The sequence below is a fragment of the Trichosurus vulpecula genome, chromosome 9 (genome assembly GCF_011100635.1).
Source record: "Trichosurus vulpecula isolate mTriVul1 chromosome 9, mTriVul1.pri, whole genome shotgun sequence".
NCBI lineage: Eukaryota > Metazoa > Chordata > Mammalia > Diprotodontia > Phalangeridae > Trichosurus > Trichosurus vulpecula.
The window spans coordinates 54,000,992-54,021,844 of NC_050581.1; the positions used below are offsets into that span (position 1 = coordinate 54,000,992).

The 20,853-nt window shown below is 39.6% G+C and overlaps 1 protein-coding gene across 8 annotated transcripts in view; it reads right to left on the reverse strand.

Moving 5' to 3' along the window:
- The window catches only part of RBFOX1 (RNA binding fox-1 homolog 1), a 388,542-nt gene extending 372,887 nt beyond the window's left edge, over window positions 1-15,655 (reverse strand). For 6 of the 8 annotated variants that reach the window (XM_036738294.1, XM_036738295.1, XM_036738291.1 and 3 more), the window contains exon 1: window positions 15,329-15,628. In XM_036738294.1, coding sequence (XP_036594189.1) covers window positions 15,329-15,415 — 87 coding nt within the window. In that variant the 5' untranslated portion in view covers window positions 15,416-15,628. Of the gene's footprint in view, window positions 1-12,359; window positions 12,421-15,328 lie in introns of those variants that run through there. The other 2 variants (XM_036738289.1, XM_036738292.1) reach the window with 2 other exon arrangements.
- Window positions 15,656-20,853: the final 5,198 nt, after the last annotated feature.

Consider the following 20,853-nt stretch of genomic DNA (forward strand, 5'->3'; position numbering starts at 1 on the left):
CGAGTGTCATAACGGGGCGTGTCAGATGGCTTCCGAGCTCCTTCCCAGCTGGACTCAAGGGGCAGCTGCTGACTGCTGAAAATACCATCCCCAGGAATGAGGATCAAGTAACAGAAGGCAAAGTCTGATGCCCTCCCTGGAACAGGTGGTACCAAAACCCCCAGGGAAGCACATTCTGCCTTCCCGTAAGCACCCTCACCAGCCCTAGCTACCTTTCTGAGATCACATGAGCTCACTGGAGGGTAGAATTCAGTCATCTGTGACCCCCAAGACCTGGAAGGCTCAGGGAGACAAGCAGAAAGAGGCATAATAGGAAGAGAAAAGAGGGATCCTTCCCTAAGGTTTAGACACTGTGAGGCCTATCCTCAGGAGACCAATACTAACTACAAATCTGTACCTGAATCTAGTTTTTCAATGCTACAAATCCCAAAGGAGATTCAATCCCCTGAACTGTCCTTTACAAACAGAAGTGAAAAATCACCCAGCCAGCCGCAAGACAGGCCTGCAATATAATGGAAAATGCAGAACACGGAGCACATGGGACTCCAGATGTACTCTGCCCTGGGAAGGGACAGACTTAATGAGACAAACAGGAGTATGTTCAATTTCTATAGCAGGTTTTCATTCTTTCAACACATTATTTTTTTGAGGGCGAAGGAGGTAATTTTACAATTACACACATTTCTATTCTCCCCAAGAGAAAAAACTAGTCCCTAAACCTGTAAGTTGACAAAATAAAAAGGCACTTTTCCCAATACCCTCAACCTCTTTGAAGAAACACATTAATTTTCCCCATTTTCCCCATTTCAAGATAAATTTCAATTCAATTTTTAAAAAAGCATTTACTAAGCACCTAATATATTCCAGGCACTATGCTAGGCACTATGGGCAGAGTCACCTTTGACACTTTCCTCTCACTCAAACCCTGTATCAATGAATTGCTATGTCACACTGATTCTGTCTATGCAACATCTTTCACATCTGCATCCTTCTCTCCACTCAAATAACTACTATCCCAGTTTAAAACAATGTCATTGTCATCGTGACTGTAACAATAACTTCCTATCCTGTCTCACAGCATCTAGTCTCTCTCCACTCTACCACATCCTGCATGCAACTCCCAAGTTAATATTCTTATCACAAAGGCCTGAGTAGATGACTTCACTAATCAAAATTTTTCATTACTTCTATGATAAAACACAAATTCTTCCTTTTGGCATTTAAAGATCTCAAAAACTTGCCTCTCATCCACATTTCCATTCTCATGTCAGCCTGCTAGCTGTTCCCCAAACTCAATATGCCATTTCCCATCCCTACTACCTAGGTGAAACCTTTCCTGATCACCTGGTTGTCAGTGCTCCTTCTGAAATGCCTTTCTGTTTTCTTATCTATGCCCGCTGTATATCCCAGAAGGATATAAGCTCTTTGAGGAAAGAGTCTGTTTTGTTTGTGGTTTCATATTCCCCATACTTAGCAGAGTGTCTTGCATGAAATAGGTGTTTAATAAATGTTTATGGAATTAAATTGATTATATTAAGACAGAGATATCTATCTCATTGTGTCTCACCTAGGTTTGAGATGATTTAAAAGTTACAGCCTTTCTTTAAACTTGTTTCTGATTCTGGAAGGTGAAGAGAAGAGAAAAGACACTAATGGAATAAGAAGCTATCACTTTTTTTAAATGGACCTTCATCCCTATAATTTTACACATTCGGACCAGACCCAGCTGGCTCATCTTATCTGAATGCCATTGGTGAGACCTATCCATGACTTCTTTATCCAATCTATAAAAGGAGAATGTCATACTTTAAGGACTTAGGGGAATTAGGAAGAGGATTTATTTTTTAAGAGAGAAAGTGAATTCATTTAAATTGAAAACTGATCTTACTCCTTAGAAGTGAGTTTGGTCTGCCAAATCCTTGTGCAAGGTAAATCCTCTGCTGCGAGTGATGGAAACTGACAAGGCATGGACCATCTCCCCAGCCTCAGCCTCAACTCGCTGATAGATGGGTGGTCATGCAGGTGTCTTGATCTCTTGAGCAGGCCTTATCCAACTTTATTCCTAAAAAGAGCACAAACTATGGCAGGGTCTCCTCAAGTGAGTTTTGTACTTGTCATATGCATTTATCCAAGCTTCAATAACATGTGTTTATTTTTAAGGGAAAAATGAATGTGCCTTTATTTTCATTTCATGGAGGTACGGGAGGTGGTAGTGAGGTGACTCGAATGGTCCCCACAAGCATATATTGCTTCTAAGAACCCCTTTCCCCTCCCTCGTGTTATAGCCTCAAGTTCCTATACTCATTCAGCTTGATTTTTCTACTGTAATCCTTTTCTCCCTCTCCTTTTTTTGGCCCTATTGATTTCTATGTTCTTTCTATAGCTAAAATCCAAATTGATAGTTCAAGGAAGAGGGTCACACTTTTGTTCATCAGGGGAATGGGTGAAGTGGCAGCTGAGGAAGGGGAAAACATCAAAAGAGAGATTAATAAGGAAGGAAATGTTCTGATCCATTTCCTTTTTTGTAGGAACCCACACGCTCAAAAAAGGTTGGGAATTGTTGTTCTGAAGGAAAACAAAGTATGTGTAGCCTTGGCTCCACTTGACCCAAGGTATGGTGGATATAATATATTAGGATTCCACTAGAACCATGGAACAATGGCTCTCCAAAAAATAAAATCACAATAATAACAAAGAATGATGAGATGATCTCACCTTAATTATAGAGAATCTATGGAAACTCTATATGGCTCGGTGTGGGGGTACAAGATTAAGGGAAGCATAAGAGTAGGAAGGAAACAGACCTCATACCATGATCATGCCACGTGATATTTCTCCTGAAGCTCCCTTTTCAATTTGCTTTTATATATTGTTTTTTTTTTCCCCACCAGAATGTAAGTTTCTTGAGGACATGTATTGCTTTTTTTTTTTTACTTGTATCTGCATTCCTAGTGCCTATCACAGTCCCTGGCACACACTAAGTACTTAATGTTCATTGACTGAAATGGGCCATGACATCAATTACAGAAAATATACGGATTTGACATAATTAAGTTGGAAGGGAAACCCTCCCTTGGAATGGGATGAATAAGCTTGATAGTGTCTGAACAGAATCATATATTAAGAGCTGTAAGGTACAGTGCCAGAATGGATGGAGTGCTGGACGTAAAATGAGGAAGATCTGGGTTCAAATCCTATCTCTGATACTTAACAGCTGTGTGACTCTACATAAGTCACTTAAGTGCTATGAGCCTCAGTTTCCTCATCTGTAAAATAAGGAAGTTGGATGGACTGGCCTTTAGTATCCCTTTTGTTTCTGAATATATTGATCATATGATCTTGTCCGACTCCTTCATTTTACATATGAAAAAAAAGTGAGGCGCGGGAACGTTAAGTGATGTACGCAAGGTCACATGCATATTAAGTAGCAGAAAGCAGATTCTCCCAGGTATTCTGCCTTCAAAGCCGATGCTCTTTCAACAGTTAAGATGAGAAAACCACAACCGTGACAACGATGACCACAACAACAAAAACCACTAGTTTGTGAGGACGTTGATAGCGCATGATCAAAAATTCCAAGTTAAAACTCTAAGTGCGTCATGTTAAAGCATCGTGCTACGCCAGACAGAAATGTGTTCCTGAAATTGCTGTTCCATCGAGGGGAGGGGGTGAGCACACATACAGCTTCTCACCATCACACCCCACAACCGCTCACCCAGATGAAAGAGCAATATGCTCTCCAGGGAAGGAAGAAGGGCGGCGAGGTATTCTGACTCTCCATTTCTATCATGTTACTGGGTGACAGGGCAGTCTGGTATCTGCCAAGGAAGAGGGGCATGTAACTATGCTATCAGTAGTGTTACAACCACTGATTACTGACATCCTACATGATAGGTAAAAACATCCAATATCTGTTAGGTGGCACACACAATTTTTTTTAGCTACTCTGTCAATGTGAACCAAGTCCCCCAGCTAAGATACTATAGGGAACAGCATGACAACACACCAGGTGGAAAGGGGGGAAAATCTCTCTACTCATTAGAGTCTTCTGTCCCCCAAATAACTTCTGAAATGCAAGAGCTCAGGGAATCTCTGGAGTCAAATAAAGAGTTATAGACCACCCAGATACTCTATTAGGCCAAGAGAGTGAGCCTGTTTGCCTTGTTTGTCTTATTAAGATGGTCACTGTAAAGACCATGTCAATTCCATATTTTATGTCAAAAAATTCCAGATATCAGGCATCATGGTATTTACACCTCTCGCCAGAACAAATACAAAAGCTGTTTGAGGGAGGAAAAAACACACCACCGTAGTAACAATGACAGAAGACATAGCTTGCAAGCTGTCTACAGCCCCTGGAGTAACTGACATGTTTGACAGAGAATGTGTGTTGGGAACATTACTTGATTCTTGTTTTAAAGGGAAACTGAATTCGTATTTCTAGAAGGTTTAGACAGTGATAACTGAAAAGAAGTTTGTCTAAACAGAGCAACATCAACCATGTTGGGATGGTCTCATTCTCCCTTTCCCCTTCTCACCTCATCCTTTGATCTTCTCCCATAAGTATAACTTAACACACTAGGGAAAGAGGCCTCCTGACAGAGTACTGGAAAACAAAGGGTAGAGGAAGAACTCTGAAGTGACAGTGGAAGGAGATAATCACGTTAGCCTTCTACTTGGAGGAGCAATAGAATAGGTTGTCTGGATTATATATGATTCCCATAGGGGAAGACTTAGAAGAACTGATGCAAAATAAAGTAAGTAAAACCAGGAAAACAGCATATGAATTGATTACAACAATATAAAATGGAAAGAATACCAGAAACAAATTTCCATTTAATTCTGGCCCTGAGAACAAGATATGAGAATGTCCTTCCTTTCCTTCTAAATCTAAATCAAGGTTCCTATCATTCCTTCTTTGCAGTAGCAGAGGGCTACGGGCACGGCACTGTGCAAATTCTGTTAGACTTAATTGGTGTGTTCGTTACTTTTGCTGAGCCCTTTTTTTCCTCCTTTCTTTTTTATTCATTGATGTAAGGAATAGCTCTCTGGCTGGGGGGAAAGGAAAATTCTGGGAATTAAAAGTGACAGACAAAAGATAGTAATAATTTTTTTTGATGGATACAATGATTTTCCTTTGTAGAGGCAGGAAAATAGAACTGAACCAAAAACAATCTGCATCTAACTGTATAATATGCAAATTGTTTGTTGTTGTGTGGTTTCAGTTATATTCAACGCTTGTGACTCCATTTGGGATTTCCTCGGCAAAGATTATTGGAATGGTTTTCTATTTCCTTCTCTAGCTCATTTTACAGATGAGGAAATTGAGGGAAACACGGTGAGGTGATTTGCCCAGGGTCACACATTTATTAAGTACCCGAGGCCAGATTTGAACTCAGGAAAATGAGTCTTCCTTACCTTCGACCCAACACTCTATTTACTGTGCTACCTAGAGGCCCTACCACCACTGCCCAACTTAAGGGAAGCCTTTCACTTCTCGGGGGGAATGTCAGGATAAATAAGTCTAGTTCAGGTAAAAAACCATTTGTTGGTATCTGAACAGCTTCCTTTCCTTCTCCAAATATAGTCTTTGCCTCCTCCAAACTCCAACAGATGCTTTTGAGACTTATGTGGACTCTGGATCACAACAGTAGTCTTTAGCATTTTCTATTAAAGATCATTAACCATCTCAAATGCCTTGATTGATACCTGGATTCCTGTTTTATATGCCCAGTGGGAGGTGGAGGATAAGATGAATCTGCCACTTGCGTAGTCTTTAAAAAAAAATTAAATGAGGTCACCATCCCCTTCACTGCAGTTCATTGATGTGTTTCTTGAGAATGGATCTCGCTATCTCACCCAGGTTGAACACGCGATGGCTACTCACAGGCCAAATCCCACTGCTGATCCGCCCGGAAGCTACTTCATTTCAACATGGATTGGTTCACCTCTCCTTAGGAAGCCTGGTGCCTCCCTCCCACCTCTCCCTCTCAGGGGCTCAACTTATCAGTGTCAAATTTTGTGTGAGTCCCCATGAGCACTTGTCCTACCGCAGCTCAGAATTCTCTAAGCTCAAAGGACCCAGTATCTTTGGCCTTCCCAAATAGCATGGACTGTGACATTGGCCACCACTCTCAGGTCACTTTTGTTCATTTGCACAGTTCTTGTCCTTCTAAAAATTTTACTCTTCCATTGCCTTCCTGCAAATCCATATTGTTAGCTTACCACAACTATAACAACTTCCCACAAATAAAAGGAAATAGATATTTTCCAGTGGCTTGAAAAAATGTTCAGCGGCCAAAGAGATGAATTATAAAAAATATTCAAGGAAAGCAGAATTCATTCAGTATTTCTATGTTAGGAATTGTGAGCTTTGGGAAATTTCCCTTCAGTTTATAAGCCACAGAGATAATTCTCTGGAGCATTCAAATTTCAGGCCTAAAAGGACTCGCCTTACCTATAGTGAAATAATAAAGAGAGGTCTTTGATAGGATTCAGAGGATAAGCCAAGCTGTCTGTGCTACTCTGTTCTTTACCCCCTTTCAGAATGTCAAAGAAAGCTTTGAACTTTAATATCGTAAAGGTTCATGAAAAAGCAACATTGGTTCCAATCCACAGTCCCATACTCAGATCAGATCCCCACTGCCATCGTGCAATGACAGATGGAATCTATTCTTATTATTTAACATTTATTAAGCACCCACAGTGTGCTGGGAACTGTACAGAACAGTGGTGTGGGTGGTCCCATGGAGTCTGTCCCAAGAAACTGTGACCACATGGAGCAGCTGGGAATGGGCTTTCTGTTCCCTTTGTTCCATGAATGCTTGACTACGGTAAGTGGTCAAAGGGTTAGTTTTACTACTAAGCAGGGGAAAACCCTGTCTTGGGCACCCTACTTGACAATGGTCTTGTACCTCCATGATCTCAGAGCTATTAGGGGTAGGTTCATGAGAAGTCATGTTCGTTTCAGGTCAGGATGGACTATTTCCTTGTCACAACCTATGCCCCAATCTTGCTCAGCCTTACTGGTTAAATGGAGAAAGAAAACACTTTGGACAAATCAGGCCAAATTCATCTCTATTAACAGGAAAGGTAGTCCAAGTACAATATGTACCGAGGGTTGATCAGTAATAATATGGTCATATATAAAAAGCTGCATATTACACCACAGGAAAAGACTGACAACAGGCTGCTCATCAGATGACGGCTAAAGCCAACAAACTTGAAACGTATGTAGAGGACTTAGTAAACTTTAAAGCACTATGTAAATGTGAGAGTTTTTGGCGCTGTTTTTGTTTATGTGTTTAACTCTATTATGACTGAAACTTACCCATCCTTCAGAGTTAATGCAGAACACAGAGCATAAGAATGAGCGAACTGTGCGCAGTAGTCCATGGAAGAGGTAAACTACATTCATTCTTATGTGCTAGAAATGGGTTTAGAGGGAGGGGGAAGAATTAGCATTGAGTATCAGGCTGGTGACTCTAGAGTATAACTGTTTTAGTGGAGATGTTGTAGAAAGAGTTCTGAGTTTAGAGTCAGGATGCCTGGCTTGAATACAGGTTCTGCCACATAATACTTACATGGCTTCAGGCAGCTCATTTTAACTTGTTATCTCAGTTTCTTCATCTGTCAAATTGGGAGAGTTATACTAGATAATCTCTGATGTCCTTCCAACACTGTATCTATGATAATAAGAATATTGTCATCACCACTTGGCCAATAAATAAGCACAAGTTATGAGCCCCCTGGGGTGAGCTGAGACATCTCCTTTGATGGGAGGATGAACAACAGCTGGACGGGCAAGACTCCACCTCTTCCATTGAATTAAATTCCAATTTTGGTCAAGTCCTTAATTGCATGCCCAAGAAGTTCCACAGTGGACCACACTCACTCTTACAACTCCCAGTAATTTAAACAGCTTAAAAACTGTGTTAGAGAGGATGACAGGATTATTTATTTATTTTGCTTATAACTTGGTAGCCCATCCCTAGAAAATCCCTGAGGGCTATTAAATTCACTGTTTCCAAGTAATCTCTTTGGACTCTAAGGGGCAACGGGATATGCTGATTCCTTGGCATGCCAGTTGGATTCAAGTATAATGTGACTATCTTTAGATGGGGGAGAAACATAGAGGCAGAAATGTCCGCATCATAAATCACCTAAGAAAACACTTACCCAAAACCACCTTTAAAAGACAGGGAGAGAGGCCCTGGTTCATATTCAAAGGTTCAGATTGCTGAGCACTGAAGCAATAAAGCTAAGTGTGAAACCAGCAAGCCTTTCCAGCCTTGGCTGCCCCTTGCCAATTTATTATAAAAAGCATACTTGCTGATATAGCATGCCTTTAAAATGATCAAAATGACAGATGGCTGCTGCAGAAACACAGCCTTTTTATAGTACTGATATTAATCAGGAGAGATTGACAGTGTCCCTTTAATCTTTTAATTAAAAAAGTACATTTCATATAAAATAGAATGGTGCTACTCTCGGGCATTTCCAAGTACTTCTATAGGTTGCAAAATCCAAATTATTTCCAATTTAATAACTTGGGTTGCTCTCCTCCCCCACCTCCAAACAAAAGGAGAAGCATAGTGTTTCTAGGGGCTGGGATTTGCCACTTTGCCTCTGTTCCCCTGGGAAATTCTCTCAGCCTTTCCAGTAGGTCCCAATTTTCTCATCTATGAAATGGACAGAAATTCTTCCAGTATGGGTTATTTCCTCTACTTATGTAGATTGCAAAGCCTCTGTATCGCGGCAGTTGGTCTTTATGAGTCGCTGTGGCTAACCTTTTAATGAGCATCTTTACTTTAGCTAGGGAAGCCCTCAGAATTGCTTTCTCCTGAACCTCTCCTCTCCACCACCACCCCCAACCCCAAAGGAAGAAAACCAAATAACTAAAATATTTTGCAGAACGGACGTTTCTGAAAATGGTCAAAAATAGCCTGCTTATACGCAGGACAATCAAATGGAAAACTTAGCAGTTATCTAGTTATTATAATCATTGGAGACAATCAGGAGGGGTGATAATGGAATGGAAATTACCACTTTCTCCTCTAGAGATGTTTGTCTCTTTTTGGAGTAGGGAAGAAGTAAAACAAGAGAGGCTACATCAGGTACTATATTCACTGGAGTATGGGTTATACTTTCTCTTGGCCCCAATTAAAAACAATTTATAAAACCTAGTGAAATCTATCATTGGGTTTATTCATTCAGTTTGTATCACAGTAGAGTGAGGGCTGGACCTAGAATCAGAGAGAAGACTTCAGTTCAAATCCTGGCTCAGATCTTCCCACTTATTTAACCTTGGGTTATATAACCCTACCTTCTCTAGGCATGAGTTTCCTCATCTATAAAATGAATGGTCAGGCTAGATGATCTCCCAATCCCTCTAAGCTCTAAATCTATGATCATCTGGGATCTGGGATCTCATTTTAAGAATGTGGCTTATATTCAGAACACTATGACAACTGTTTCAATGTTCTCCTTAAGCCAACGTGGGCAGAGCCTCTATGACAACATTAGCACATCTCCCGATGAGTAACATGAAGCAAACACAAACTGAAGACACATGGCCCTTGACAGTTATCAGAAGCACATTGTTTTTAAAAATTATAGATGAACAGATCTCTCAACATAAAAAGATATTTGGACTACGAAATTTCTTAAATAGGCAGTCAATAATAGCAAAAAAATGATGGTCCTTAAAGATTACCAACTAAGCCATTTAAAATCACAATCTCAATTTGCTGCCCCACAATTCTGCTGAGAGAGCTCAGACTTGGCACTTTATTATTAGAATTACATGTTTTATTTGAACATCTCTACCAAATAAATGAGGGACATATTGCAGATATCTTATAAACTTCTACATATAGGATCCAAGATCATGCCACTATGGGATATTTCCTGCAAGCCTCTATATCCTAGCAGTTGGTTCTCACAAAAAGCTCTTGTCAACCTTTTCATAAGCCTCTATGACCTAGCTAGGTGAGTCCTCACAATTGCTGGGCCTGTCCTTGAAGTCTTTCTAGATTTTTAAGGCTTGCTAGAGCTGCCATTCTTCTGACCTAGCCTTTGAGAAGCCAAGGCCACTTCCATGCCATGATGAGGCACTGAGTTTGGGCTTTGGTATAAACACTGCAAAATTCAGTGGAGGCAACTTCCTTCTTTCTGCTCCAAAAACTCACAGGTCGATTCGTAAAAGCACCAGCCACACCTGAAAGTCATTTTTCTAGTATTTTATGTTGATGTTGTGCTTGGCTGTGTACAAAAAGAGTTAAAAAGGGCACTGTCTTCTGTGTGCTTTTAGATGAAGAAAGTAGGAAGTCATGACATCCATAAAGTTCAATATAATAAAGTATTCACAGAAAGGGATATTCCAGAAAAGTGTGCTTTTTAGTTGAGGCACAGCAGAGTACCAAGAAATAAGACTTCTGAGACCAGTTTCTAAAATTGCTTTCAACTCTGTCTTTAATCCTGTTAGATCTTATTTCAACATCAAATCAGAGGATCCAATCATAAACATAGCCTTTCATATTTCTGTTTTCTCTAATGATATTGAAATATTATGCTTCACAAATGAAGATGATACTACTGATCTACCATCACTACACATGAAAGATGGATTTTTTTTTTACAATCATCATCATCATTATCATCATCAGAGGTAATATGCTAAAAACAGATATGTCAACTGGCCTTGGAGTTCAATAGAACTTGGTTCAAGTACCACCTCCCAGATATGCAAGCAGCATGATCTCAAGCAAGTCATTTAATTGCTTGTCTCTAGGACTACAAGTTGCAGATCAGGTATGGAGCTGCAATGGTGGAAGAACTGTCTTTCCAGGGAGTCAGCTACACAAATGAAAATGGAGATTTAGACCTTAATAATAAAAATCATGAATAAAAACATTAGGGTTTAGGCTACAAGCTAGGGCTTTGTTTTTGTTTGTTTCTTCCAATGGTGGGCATAGACATTCCTATCTATAATGCACTGGTAAGTGATTGAGACAAGATTTAAACATAGGCCTTCTAATGAAGTCTAATCCTTTTTCTGCTACTGACACACTGCTTCTCTAATGAGCTCACTGTTCTATTTGAGGTTCATATCCATGACCCCAAAATCCTCGTGTTATTACTACTAGTCTCTGAGCTCCAGTTGGAGATCAAATGTGTTGATTACATGATTAAAAACAGCTTGATATTTGGAAACATCCAGATGTTTGGGATCACATAACCATAGTCTACATCTCAGACAACTGTATCTACAATTGTCTCTGCAGGTATTCAACCCAATGATGCTTACATTGATGTTTCTGTCTCAGTGGTACACATGTCAGATCCAATGGGAAGCTACTCTAATTCTCCCCCTCTGCCTCTTGATAGCATGAAACAGTTCAAAACCATTTGGCTACCTCCCATTCAGGAATTGTGCATATAGATTAGAACCTAACCCTGGCTATATAAAGATTGGGGTCACATAAGTTCATGGCGTACAGTACAATTCTAGCCATTATACTATAAAAAAGCATTTTAGAAAGGTCTTGTTGGTCCATCTATAGGAAGGAGAGACTTTGAGACTGGCTATTCATAAGAACCCAATAGGAAACAGGAAAGGTACTACTCGACTGTACCACTGAGCATGATTAGGCTTAGAGACAATGAAGGATCCAGTGTTGAGCCAGAAAAAAGTGGGTTCAGACTCTTGATCTAACACTAAATGGGTTTGTGACCCTGGATAAGTCATTAGACTTAGACAACTCTCCAGAATTTATTTACTACATGCTCAGGATCTACAATGGGGAAGAGAGTTCTAGAGACCAAGCACTTATTGAAACAAATAAAGATCACTTATCTATGACTAGGCTTATACTCTCTATTCATATAAGCTATTCTGCCTTACCTAGTGTCATACTTATTTTATTATTAGTAAAATTAAATGAAGAATCCACCAAAGGGCAATGGAAAGGCACACATGGGCTGATTGTAATACATGACAAATAAGGAATTATACAGATCAGCTATGTAAAGGATGTTATCAAACAAATGTAGGACCGAAAAAGAATTTAGGCCAGTCACATAGGGAGGATGGGCAATGACTGATGGACAGTCCACGTGCATCACTGAGGTATGTTTCCTTGTGGTATTAAAAGAATTTGAGGAAGGCTCTTAAAGTCTTGGGACTACCTTCTTTGGCAAAATCCAGATAACAAGAGTAAAGGAGGAGAAAACATGGATTAGTTGCAATCTGCATCAGAGAGAATATCCAGGACATCAAAATTATAGATTCATTGGGATATAGAGTATGAAGTCAAAACAAAACAACACTAAAGAAAAATTGGAGTTTACTTCATCACCTGAGATAATGAAGTGGCCGAGGCTCCTTTGTAATACTATGGCAAATCCCATGAAATGGCAAGTATTTCACATGTTAGAAAAGCATTCTGGTCTTAATCGCAGAGAACCTAGGGCAGAGAGCAGGAAAGCAACCTGACAGTAAATTGCTGTGGAGATGGAAGGCATTTGGTGATGGTAATATTCAGAGATATAATTTTTCTCAAGTGCACTGCTACGGGTGATTCTAATGCAATTGTCATTCTAATGCAAACATTTTAATATCATGTTTTTGGCTCAGTGTACCAGAAAGAAAGATAATCATCTCTGACCCTTCAGGGTGTGGAATGGAAGGAGACAGGCTCTGGACCAGTGATTTACAAATGATCATGGAGTTAGAGTTAGAGAGGACTTTTGATTTCATCTACTACAACCCCCTAATTTTACATGAAAGGAGACTGAGGCCCAGAAATAAAGGAAAAGGCAAAAACTATGATTTGAGCCCAGGTCTTCTGACTCCAAATCCAACAGTCTTTCAATTGTGTCACTGTCATACTGCTCTTTTAAATTTGGGGGCAGGGATGGCAACTGTGTCTCCATTAAGGTACTACTAGGATTGTGTCATAAAGGTACATACAGGATCTTCCAGGCTATGGTAGTAGAGTTTTGTCCACTTCTACCTGACTGAAAAGGTTCTCAGCAACCACCTACCTGTCTGTCATCAGAGGACCAGCATCAGTAAATTCAGAAAAGCTCATTAACAAAACTTTAGATGCCATGGAATGAGTCGTTCTGGACAAAGCAACCCAAAATCCAATGCTCAGGTGAGCCGTGTTCTTCCTAGGTGGAGAGGGCACCATCTGTCCTCATGAAATCGTGGCTCTAATGAAGTATTCCAAAGACATCTACCAAACCTGAGTCCTTGGTTGGAAAAACACACTAACATCGCAGTTTGCAAATGGTAGCACCAGCCCATTCCTACTTTCTCAAAGCAATTTACCACGCTCCACAAACATACTGGCTGAGATGGTGTACCTAACGAATAAAACCAGATCTCCCAAATTTTTCAAAAAGCTCTTGTGTCTTCTAATCTATCACCTGGGTAATGTGTCTAGAGTGGCATTTTGTAATGACAGCAACATTCCAACAAATCAATAGTTATTTAATTCCCAACAAGCTCCCGAGTCCATTAAACCTGATTACATTCACCCATTTCAGTTGGGCGCAGTTATTTTTCCTACACCGGCACTTAATCTATAACAGGAACTTATGAGAACTTTCAAAAGCAATTTCAGCATCAATCAGCATAGAGTGAAAGGCACTATTTGCTTGTAATTATTTATTGGACAGGATAGCAGAGGGTCTGACAGAGCTCCTGGTCCTGACCTTCACCCAAAATCTGAAATGGAAATAAAGAGGAGTTGCCTGTAAACTTCTAGTCCTGCCCTCATATGCCACAGGAGCAGCGGCGGCCCGGGCCTGCTCGGACCAAGACACACAAAAAGATTTCAGTATTGATAATAGCCAATCTCAGGTAGATCAATTTATTTCTACTTCATACACATGTGGCTGATATCGAGTAAACTCTCCAGTGAAGGCGCCAGCCAGCAATCCAGAATTATTGAGCTATTCTGCTGTTTGGAATCACCCCAGGTTTGATATTCTAGCCAGCCTTTTGTAATAAACAACGGGTTACAATGAAGGTTGGGGGAAAAAATAATGTGTCTGCCCAACGGTCTGTGCTGAAGACGTTTTTTTTTTAGTTCATCTCTAATGAGCTGGGCTGGACTTTATTCACTTCACTCACTCCCAAACTACAGGTTTGGGGCATTTGAGTGAGGGGGAGGGAAATCTTTTTTGTTGTTTGTTTGCTATGAATAACAATTAAGATTTTTTTCATCATGTAAAGAAAAGTATAATACAGAAGGGTCTATTTTAGATTAAAGGCAGGTATAGGAAAATTACCTGCTGGCTAACAACCAGAAAATGTTAGAAAGATGGTCCTGGACGATAACCACACAAAAGAGCTTACAAATATTTACTACACAACAGAGTAGCTAGACGCAAAGAAACATTAAACTTGAGAATGAGAAAGGGATATTGGAAATCACCTCACCCAACTCTCTTAGTTTACATAGGAGAGAGGGACTTGCCCAGAATCACACAGCTATGTAGTAGTAGGAGAGCCAGAATGAGAACACAGGTGTCAGTGTTCTGACCACTACACATCAGACTAAAAACAGCAGCTTGCAAAATTTTCACAGTGAAGGCCGATCTTTATCTAAGCAAAAGTTAAGTCCCTTGAAAACCTTTGGAAGAATTATCTGACATACAATGCTAGCAGACAGTCTATTCTGAACACCATGATGCAATTAACTGCCAGTTAATTTCTCAAAAAAAAAAACAAGTATGTTTCAAGTCACCAAATTCCTTGCCACCATTAAAAACTCAAAGGGCTGATGTGGGGTTCTAATAATGATCTCTAAACTTCATAAATTAACCATCAATGTATTATTCCATTTTACAAAAGAAATTCTATTAAAACAGACATTCCATGTGAAGTCTAACATATGAATTAATGCATATTTAATGTCACTCATATTTGCTGGGCTAAAGCACTTAACTGAACCACATCATGGTAAGTTACTTTGCCTCATGATCTGCACTGGGAATGCTGAGTCCCTCAGAAAGCTGAAACGGATAGCAAATCCTTTGCCCTGTGGTCAACCTCTTGAAGCAAAGGCATGAATGTTAAGCAGCAGGCAGATCAATACAAGCAAATATAGCTCAACTACACCATTTATTCAGCCATGAGAGATGTCAATACACAGATTAGGGTGATCCATCTTTTTGATTTCCTACTGTCTTCTCACTGACTACATGAGGGCTTTTTCCTGTATTAAAAGTGTTTGCTTTCTCAACCATAAAAATTCCAATTATTACTCTAAGTGCACCAGAGTTAAGTTGCTTGTTGGAAGCGGCCTTGAATTACCTGAACAAGTCCCGTGAAGTACGGTGCCGCAGGCACAATCATGGGCACGCCGTAGGGATGTAGCAAAACTCCTTGAGACGACAACATGGTTTAAGTGATTGTATTACTCCCAGTGAAGCTAAACACATCAATTGAAAGTTAGGCGAAAATCTATAGACCGAGTTCTTCCAAACTACAAAGCTTAGAGCCAAATAACTTCTGTCAGGGCCCAACCCCTCGTCAACTCGGAGGGAGAAAAAAAATCTACATCAGCAACTCTTAATGTTAAAGTTTTCTTCCCAGACAACGGAGAGAGACAGCAGCTGCAAAGCTGAAGATACCAAAATGGAAGGCGCTATTTTGGGAACAGCTTGTCTAACATGACTAACCAAGTACTCTTTGTTAATTTAGCTTTGAAAAAAAAAATGAGAGGAAGAAAGCAACAAGATTCAAGCTATTCCAAAATGAATTCTGCCAAATGGTAGATGGCTGGTTGCACATAGGGTTTTGAGAAGATACATAGAAAATAAAAAAGTGAGAAAGAAAATATAGGTCGATGTTTAAACTTGAATCAACTTGTTAATACATATAGCCTTGTGCATTTATGAATGTTGATTTTTTTTTAAGAGGCAGAGAAAACATTATGGAAAGCTGATCGATTGGGATAGGGTTCAGAAGGATAATCTGACCACTGTTATTGTGTGTTCATTCTGATTGTTAAACCTGAACCTCAAATTCTGTAGCATTTCTTGATGAAAGACACTGCGAGATTCTGACATATAATTATATGCAGGGTCTATACAGCACCAAAAATCTGGGTGAGATCTGAAAAAACTCAGGTACAAATCTGGACCTTCTGTCTTCAACATATTTGCAAACAGCCAGATGAAGATTGACAGCATTTTTTTTTCCAGTTTTCAACCAGATGTTCAGCACAGTGTAGACATTGCTCTATATTCACAATTCTGAAAGGCACAGATAGCAGCTGTTCTTTTGATCTGGTTTTGTCTAGTAGGAGGGCAGGTTGTTATATTTAGATTTTTCACTCTTTAGCAGGCAATTATATGAAGGTCCAATGTGCTGTGTCCACTTAGGTGATAGTCAAGGTCGAGAAGAACTTAAAATAAATCTTTCAATAACACCTGCTGAATACATTCCAACTCTATCTATAGACGGGAAAGATGACGGAAATATGCTGAAATTGGGGGAGTTAAAGGTAACTTAAATTACATTCTACTGTTGCCTTCTCATGAATCCAAGCACGAATTCCTGTACTTTGAGAGAGTCAAGGTGTCTTTATGATATACTAATTTTAGTTACTTGATTTAGCAGCATAATTGCTTGTCTAGGTATCTATAGTGGACAATGTTCGGCACAGAATTCCATTTAAAACTGAGTTTTGGCCATGTTAAAAGCTTTTCTATAATTGACGCTCATGCATCAAACGAGTTCCCTTAGCAGCTGTAAGCTGACCCCTCTTACTTAACAGCCCGATATGGTTTCTAACTTTAGATTTGGAGCTGTGACTCCCAACATGGCATTTCTAAGAAGTTACCAGTGAGGACAGAAAAGTCACCATGGGATATAGCCATGTTTACCTATTGCTGGCTTCCATTTATAGACAGCTTCAGTCTTGGGTATGGGCAGGGGGAGAATATTACTCTCTGTTAGATCGTGTTAATCAGTTCATATTATGTCATTTTATCTCTGAGTGGTGAAAATAGTTCCTGGCAAGTCATGAAACCAGGGTTCTAATCCACTTAAACACAAGCAAATCATTTCCTTTCTTTTGAGTCTGTTCCTTCAACTACATAATAAAGGGGCAATCTTACTTACCTAGTAATAGGTTTGTTGTGAGGACCAAATGAGACCATATATGAGGAAATGTTTTGAAGAACCCTAAAGAGACATATGTTCATGTTATCATAAGGTTTTATTCTCTTTAATGAGAGATAACATGGTATTATAGATGGGGAACTAGCTTTGAAGACCTGGATTCGAATTCTGTCTGATAAATAGAAGCCTATAATCATGGTTAAGTAACTTTACCTCTCTGGGCCCCAGACAATTCTCTAAGACTCAAAGTCATAGAATAGCTGATGTTCTCCATTAGTGAAGGGAGTTTCTACACCAGAAAGTCCTGATACTAATGAACTCACTGGTATGGAATGCCACACTCCCTTATCCCCCTCCCAAGACTGAATAATATTGACAGTGACAAGAAATAAAATGCATAAAGCACACTGCATTTAAAAGGTTTTCACAAAACTCTGTTTTTAAACTAGAGTTTTGCCCTCATTTCCAAAGATTATAAACAGCAATATCTGATATTAATACAGGGTGTGCCCAAAATCTCAGCGTGGTCTTAAGCTATTAGCTTACGACTGCTCTAAGACCTGGGAGACAGCTTCTCTAAGTGCTGTAACATTTCCAAAGTACTTTACACACATCGTCTCATTTGAGTCTCACAAGAACCCTAAGAGCTACAGGTACTTTCTCTTCTTACTATCTCTGTTTTACAGATGAAATTGATGTTTAGAGAACTTAGGTAACTTCTCTCAGTCACCCAACTAGATAGTACCTGAGGTAGGATTTGAACCCAAGTTTCTCCTGGGTCCAATTTCATGCTCCCTCTACTACACAGTCCTACCTATATTATGGAAATTAATAGTTGTTTTAGTAAATGCATTTTCACATGTTTCAAGATATTTTCAAACTGTTCAAGTATAAGATACAACTGCAAGATTTGATATATATATATATATATATATATATATATATAGAGAGAGAGAGAGAGAGAGAGAGAGAGAGAGAGAGAGAGAGAGAGAGAGAGAATAGTTAACTCAAAAAAAAATCCACATTTTTTTTTAAACGAGTAAGGTCTAGGGTTAGGGAGAAGGGACCTTTTGAATGGATGCTTACTTAACTCTGAGACTGTAGGTAACTTTCTGGAGACAAACTTAGTTGGGACAACGTTTACTTTTCCAGTGATACTTTCTGTCTCCATAATTTGCCTGGGGTGGAGATGGGAGTGGTGGTAGAAGGATCTGGTAATCACTACAGAAACACATTTTCTACCTTTTCCACCAAGAATCTGGAAATATATCTCCAAAGAATGCGTTTTGTATCATTATTCACTCTGAGAATAACAAAATATAATCCATTTTATCCAAAGTTTTGAAGCCAGCCTTCAATCAAATGGCTAATTTACATTCCTTTTGTTTTTCACTTTGCCTTCTATCTGTATTCTCTCCTTTCATGTTACTTCCTTTGTATCATTTGATGTATCCTTATGCAGTTTTTTAGGGATTTCCTTCAAGTAAAATTGTTCTTATAACTTCTTTGATTTTTTTTAGCTTCCTTTCCCTAAAATAATCCTCTTCTCATCTTTCCTCTCTCTCAAGCCATGATCAAGCTCCCTTCTCAGTTGCTGACTCTTTGATTCCCTTCTGTCACGTCTTTTTATTTTAATCAAATCTTCCCCCCTGCCCCTCTTTTCTCCACCCCCTTTTCTGGGGCTCAGCATACCCTCCCCAAAAAAAACCATGCAGAATTTGGGATTGTAAGTGATGACACCATCCACCCCCATTCCTTCTGGGTGACAGACGCCCAAAGACTAAATGTCAGCTTGGAAGAGAAGAGAGCAGAACACAAAAACAAAAGAACAGGGTAGGGGTGAGGGTAAGACACTCTGATTATAACCTTGATTATTTTGTAGGATCATGTGTGTGTGTATGTGTATGCACACACTTACACATATACATACACATGTGTGCATATACACACACACATATATATGTGTATCTGTGTGTATTCCAAGAATTACATTCAAGTGTATTTATTTTATGATTCTCATTTACTAGCACTCATGAAAGGGTATCCCCACAGATAATCCAAAATGAAGGATAATTTTTTTAAAGCATCACAAAAAAAACCTGTACCTTATAGCATTCCATTAACAAAAACCTTCTCTTAAACAGAATGTTCACACATCTATGGGAGGATGGTAATTGATATTTGTAATGATGACCTGGAGGTACTGAAAATTCCTAACGTTCCTCCTGAGTAATCAAAGAATAATTTATGAAGAGGATAGTTTAATAAGTATGGTGCTAAGTATTTCATTTTATTGAAACCCACAGAAAAGTGGTAATCTTTGTTTACCAGACTATGTGAAGAACTAGAATATCCCTTTTCCAGTCTGGGCTGAAAAATACAGAGTCAATACAGAGTCGACTATATGCAGTTCTCCAATACATTATGCTATGGGTAATGTACAGGGAAGTAATCTATACCAGGACAATCAAGAACTGATTATAATCAGAATAGAGCAGTTATCTGAGCATCTTCTAGCCAGATTACTTGGTCACAGTAAAGACAATACACAGGACAATGGAGAAATGGCCCTCCCAGTTCATACCTAGATTATCAGAAAAGATATTCCTTCCATTCCATTATGTCTTCTACTTCCTATCTAACTTAAGAATGTCTTACATCATTTGCTGTTCCCAGGTGCAAAACCTTCAATGGTTGCCTATTCTCCTGACATGGAATCCAAACATTTCCACCCTGCTTTGAAAGACCTTCATCATCTAATTTCAGTATATATTTGACCAGTACCTAAAACGTGTCTTCATTCTGGCCAAGCTAGTCACCTCATTGTTCCATATTATAGATTCTTCCTTATGAGTCAGACTGCTCCTTCTCTGCCTCCTTCGCTAAATCTTCATGAAGATCATGCCCAGTAACCTTGGGTGACCCAAAGGACTCTGTCTTTGGTCCTCTTCTCTTCTCCCTTTATTCTATTTCACTTGAGGGTCTCATCAGCTTCCATAGTTTCAATTATCTTCTTTATGCTGATGATTCTCAGATCTCTTTAGCTATCCCTAACCTCTTTCCTGAGCTTCAACTACTTAGCAGATATCTCAAACTAGATGTCCCAAAGACATCTTAAATTCAACATGTCCAAAATGGAAACCGTTATCTTTCCCCCAAACCCCTTCTGACCTTCCCTTTTACTGCTGAAGGTACCACCATCCACACAGTCACACAAACACAACCAAGGTCTTTCTTCTGTCAATTTTGCCTTCATCACATCTCTCACATATGCCCCCCTCCCTTTTTTCTCTTGTATCATTTTACAACTGGACTTGCCTGTTGGTTGATCTCCCTGGCTCAAGCCTATGCCCATCCCAATCCATTCTCTACTCTCCCTAAGGCACAGATCAAACTATCAAACCCCTCCCCATTCAGTCAACTCCAGTTTTCTCCCTGTCACCTCCAGGATCAACTATAAAACCCTCTGTTTGTCATCCAAAGCCATTTACAACCTGGTCCTACTTTTACTCCCCATTATATATTCAGGGATCCAGTGACACTGGCCTCCTTGCTAGTCTTCTCCTAAGGCTCTCCATCTCCAGACTCCAGGCATTTTCACCGACTGTTCCTTATGCCTGGAATTCTCTCCTTCCTTATCTTTGCCTTTTGGTTTCCTTCAAGTTGAAGGTAAAATCCTACCTTTTTACAAGAAGCTTTTCCTGATGTCT